Source organism: Miscanthus floridulus, chromosome 3 (genome assembly GCF_019320115.1).
Source record: "Miscanthus floridulus cultivar M001 chromosome 3, ASM1932011v1, whole genome shotgun sequence".
In the NCBI taxonomy this organism is placed as follows: Eukaryota; Viridiplantae; Streptophyta; class Magnoliopsida; order Poales; family Poaceae; genus Miscanthus; species Miscanthus floridulus.
This window is the reverse complement of record NC_089582.1, coordinates 105,113,287-105,118,425: the sequence shown is the minus strand read 5'-3', so window position 1 is coordinate 105,118,425 and position 5,139 is coordinate 105,113,287. Positions and strand designations below refer to the sequence as shown.

The window sequence follows — 5,139 nt, the reverse complement described above, 5'->3', positions numbered from 1 at the left end:
GTGAGCTGTAACGTATCATAACATATGTGATTGGTTTGTGTGCGCAACTTTGTACAGGTGCTATGAAAAAAAAATCTGTGTACAAAATCTATTACTTCAGTACTCGTGTTTCCCCAATGTGGTGATGTGCGTCCTGAGCTCTCATTTTGCCAAGAATAAAGCCAAAGTCCATATCTTGTGAAACAGCATATTTGTCTTCTGTGAGCTGCCATTCTGTGTATCTGATTTTTTCATGCTTCCTGGTGCGTATGATCTTATGGGGAATGCACTGTTTGGATCAAATGGCTCTAAATAAGCAGAGGGTGGATGAAGATGTGGAATTTGATTTGAACATATTGCATCAGCATTACTGTGGCTTTGGTAGCATGACACCACCCTTTCCTACCACATTCTAATTGATTATTGAATTGATCATAAGGATCATTGGATCGATATTAATTAATTGCAAGGCACAATCACAGCGTCAAATTTGGAAGCACTTATAGCAAACATTTTCTTTTTAAAACAATGGAAAGGAGAGGATTATGAAAGAATTTATCTTTATTATATATAAAAAAAAAACTCGGCCGGTGGGGAAGTCCTTCGGCTTATCTTTATCATCTCTCTGACTTTTGGTTCAAACGCCAAAACGGTCGCAGGAAACCACCAGATAGTTGTGGTATCCATGTCCTCGAATCGCAACTTAGATCAATTATAAATGTGCACATTATGTGATGAAGCCAGTAATGTTATTGCATGAAATGTTGACATCTATTCCTTCCAAAACTCTCGCATGTACCACTTTTTTTTGGATGACTTCTGTATCATACTAGGATCTGTGAAGTGCATATTTCAAATCAGAGTAGCTAGCTGCTGAGCCTCGAAAGGGATAGGGTGAAATGAATCAGGAGACTTCCCTTCAGTAGTATTTTCACATTGGTACAGTCGTACACAGATGCAGTGTTGCTATTTCATACAGCAGTTAGCCATGTCATGCAAAGACTGCACCCTTCTTCTGATGTATAAAATCGAATCTTGCTGCCTTCCATAACTAGCAAAGCATGTAAGTTCTATTTTGCAGCTCGACAGCAGACCTGGATCTTGATTAAGACACACCAACCCAATACTAATGAGAAATCAGAGTGGATGGCTTGTTAAGACTACAAAGTAGACCACACGTCTTAAAAATGATTTTCTCCAGATCCTAGCCGATGGACCAGCAAGTCACAAGCAAGTTTGCCTGACATAAAAAAGAAGTTACAAATCACTACACACAATTCTCTGATCCTCTCCAGGATGTGCTCTTTCTCTGTTAAATCAGACCTCAAGTTTTAGCTAGACCAATTTGACTGTTTCACACAGACAACTATATCTTTTTTTTTTCCATCTGAAACCAGATATCTTCCTTTCAAATGCTACTATGAGCATCTGCATCACATGACATCAGCACAATTTGCAGGACATCTCTTTTGATTTTCTAAGTACTCTCAAAATAAAATGGTACACCGTGCAAGATCCACCTTCCTGCTACCTCCAGCCAGCATAACATTGCTGACCCCTACGACAACAAGAGCTTGCATCCCAGCTGCAGTGCCTGGTGCCTGCTACTATCCAGCCCGGCTAAATCATATTCAAGCAATACACGGATATTCCTGCTGATCAATGAATCATATGTCAGTACATCGACAGCATCCAGATGGCAACACTTAAGCAGCAAGTCAGTGTAGCTGCGAGATGTGGTCCTTAAAGATCACTTCATCTGATTCTGCAAGTCTGATGGCAAACAACAAAAGGCATTCTATTTGTAATTACTTCTTCAGATGACATGAATGGCAAGGTACCAGTGTACCACTAGCAACACCCAAAATACTAAGAAAAATGTCATGTGTTTAACTATTAAATTTATCAATCATAAGAGACTAGATCTTTGCCTACCCCAACTTGCTTGGGACTGAAAGGTTATGTTGTTGTTGTTGTATAAGAGACTAGATCACCTGCATTCTGATGTCAAATGTAATATGGACCAGGGAGTTGTAAACAATTCGGGTGTAAGAAACAAGTAGCATACCGTTATTCTACGCAGATTTTCGAAGTAGCCAGGCCAGCATGTAGCATAGGGCAGCATCAATAGTTGACAATGCAACAATAAACACAGCTACCAGTACAAGAGTAAGTGTAGCCGTCCTCATCTGCCAATGATGACGATTTGATTAAATCAAGAGGTAAGCAAAGTTCTTTTTTTTTTGATGTAGCAGCTTCAAAATATTTAAAATTAAGTCATAAAATGATCACAATAAGGCGGCTAACGCCATGCACTTGAAGGGAAAACAAACTATAATCCAGCTGTGCCTATTAGTATTAGACACAGTCAAAGAACTACACAGGATTGGACCAAATTCTAGTTCTACAATTAACATTTGAATCTATGATGCATATGCATCTGGAGACATATTTATACTCATAAGTTTAGAATCCACATTGCCCATCTAGGATGCATATGAATATGGCATGCCAATAAATTCAAGATTCATTGAGAAAACTGCCACAAGTAAACGTAAGTCTGGTGAAAACTAGAACAAGGATCTCAGGATATGGACATAATTTAGCACTTTATCGAGAAAGGAATCAGAACAAGGAAAACTTTAGCCCCTTATTGAAAATAAACACATATCGACACTTGTTGGTTGAAGGTAATTCAGGTTATCAATCAAATTTATCCACATCGCATTCATCATTTAGATGGTTGCCCTACGATTTTACAGAATAGGCACAGAACAATGTGTATAGTGTACTTCAATCTCAATAACAACCTACAGCAGCACTCTGCCACTATACATTACCAATTAGTTCAGGTCGTTTAGCACGTGCTCCTACACAAAATATGCTGCAAATTCAACACGTCCAGACAAGCTAAAATTGCACTTTCCTTGCCTTTACTGATACTAACCTAACGTGGGCAGCAAATCACATTATGATTAGCAATGCATCATGGCAATTCTCTAAACACCTCAATGATGCCCAATTCATGCTTCAGTTGTCTCGGCTGCTCAGCTAAGAAAGCTACCAATCCCTTCAAACCCCTAACAATACAAAGTAACAAATTCAATTTCACATTCAGACAAACCAACAAGGGGGGAAATCCACACTTACACAACAAGTTCTCTGAACACTGCCAGCCAAAGCGGCTCGTCATCAGCCAGCTGGTACTCATTGGTCCCGAGTTCCTGACGCCCATGTTCTGACATAGCCGCACATTTTCGGAGGCTTGCAGGAGCAAATTGGTGAACAGCTGGCCGCGTCTTGGCGATGGCGACCTAAAATGTAAAGCATGTGAACTGATGACATTTGGAAATAGCGTGTAATTGGTTCTAGAGCCATTGATGATACAGCACCTTGAGAAGTGGACTACTTCGGCAGTATAACGGAGCCGGGCTGCGCCACGGGAGCGGAGACAGACCTGGGAACAAAAGAAATTTGGGGAGGAGTAACGAACCAGGCAACCAAGAAAGACGATAAATCAAGGGGGGTGAAGGTGCTAGGCTTGAGAGGAAGCAACCTGCGAGCGGAGTCAGCGCGCCTGCCGACAGAGCAACCATTCTCCGGGAACTCTGATGCCAGAGCCAGACCACAGAGACGAGACGCTGCGGCGGAGACGGGATGCTTGCGGACAGCGGAGAGGATTGGGATTCCGGGGGGGCCTCGGTGCGATGCGAGATCAGATACGCCGTCGTTGCGACCCTCCGGCCGTGGCTCCGTCTCCCTGGCTGCCGTTTCGCCTTTCGACACAGATAACAAACGAAGCGAGCCGCGCCGCAGGGTCGGGTCCGGCGGGCGGCGTTCTGTGCGGCGCGGGCAAGCAGACGACGGTGGCTAGTGGTCTTCGTCCTCCACGACGAGTTGGGCTGTGACGGGATGACAGCATACCGTGGCCCGCTTAGAAGTTGGTTTCTCGTGGAGGCCCGCTAGAAAGTTTAGATCGCGCTCCATCCTGCATTTTTTTTAGAAAGAAAAAAAAAAGTCCACATTACCTCTCTCAACTTTAATAAAAGTCCGTTTTTCCTCCTCGAACTCTAAAACCGGGTAAACCACTCCCTGAACTTTTTAAATCGTTCGTTTTACCTCCATGACCGGTTGTAAGCGGTTTTCAAAGACGGTTTTGTCTTTTTCTTTTTTATTTATTTTAGCTGAATCTTTGAAAAATCATATTAAATTACAAAAAAAATCATAAAATAAAAATTCAATTTTGTTAGACTCCACGTGAGTACACAGTGAATACATAATATGGTATGCTTTAGTACAATTTTTGTTGTTGTAGCTTTAGATCTATGCTTTTCTATAATTAATTCATAGTTGCAGTTTTTATGGTCCAATTGTGGTGAAATTTTTATGGACTAATTATTGTATATTTGAAATGTAGTAAAATTTTCATACTCATTGGATCATATATAACTTAGTTATAGATTTATAAATACTTTTTAACAAGCATACACCTAAATAAATCTATAATCAAGTTATACATGATCCAATGAGTATGAAATTTTTACTACAGTTCAAGCATACAATAAGTAGCCCACCATTAAAATTTCACCACACCATTAAAATTTCACCACAATTAGACCATAATTGCAACTATAAATTTTATAGAAAAGCATAGATCTAAAGCTATAACAAAAAATTTGTAGTAAACTGTAACACCCTCGGTGTTACGCTCTAAACAAATTACTAAATCATATCATGAGCATCATGTTTACGTGATAATGCATGTGATGGAATGAATAGATGAAGTATTGCAACTTAAAATGATCAATAAAAATGCTAAACGAGAAGCTTTTCCATAACTCAGGCAATTATTAAGTAGGGTTTTAAATCAATTTTTATAGAACAAAATACTATAGAACATGTGTGTGATGCTTAAATAAAGTTTGAAGTACAAATATTATAGATGACAATGGAATACTTGTTGTGGAAAAATAATATTGCTAGCTAGTATTTCTAATAACTTTGAAATAAAACTTGAAATCAAATCCAGCTCAAGACTTAGAAAGTTTGAAAAAAGTGTGGCAATGCTATGTTGGTGAATTAATTCTAAAAAATTTAGCTAAAGGTCAATGCTATGTTTTTGCTCCTTATGGTAGCCTAATGTACCTCCTTCAGCATGGT

General features: G+C 39.7%; 1 protein-coding gene across 4 annotated transcripts; it reads right to left on the bottom strand.

The window, feature by feature from the left end:
- Window positions 1–874: 874 nt before the first annotated feature.
- Window positions 875–3,867, bottom strand: LOC136546339 (uncharacterized). Of its 4 annotated transcripts, none has more exons than XM_066538312.1 (6): window positions 3,536–3,867; window positions 3,372–3,436; window positions 3,130–3,293; window positions 2,987–3,059; window positions 2,048–2,168; window positions 875–1,634 (listed from the first exon to the last, which is right to left on the bottom strand). In XM_066538312.1, exons 1-5 carry the CDS (start codon window positions 3,573–3,575, stop codon window positions 2,055–2,057), a joined length of 456 nt encoding a protein of 151 aa, XP_066394409.1. In that variant the 5' UTR covers window positions 3,576–3,867; the 3' UTR covers window positions 875–1,634; window positions 2,048–2,054. The 4 variants fall into 4 exon arrangements, with proteins under 4 accessions (XP_066394409.1, XP_066394410.1, XP_066394411.1 ...); XM_066538313.1 differs by having other exon boundaries at window positions 875–1,631; XM_066538314.1 differs by having other exon boundaries at window positions 1,625–1,752.
- Window positions 3,868–5,139: the final 1,272 nt, after the last annotated feature.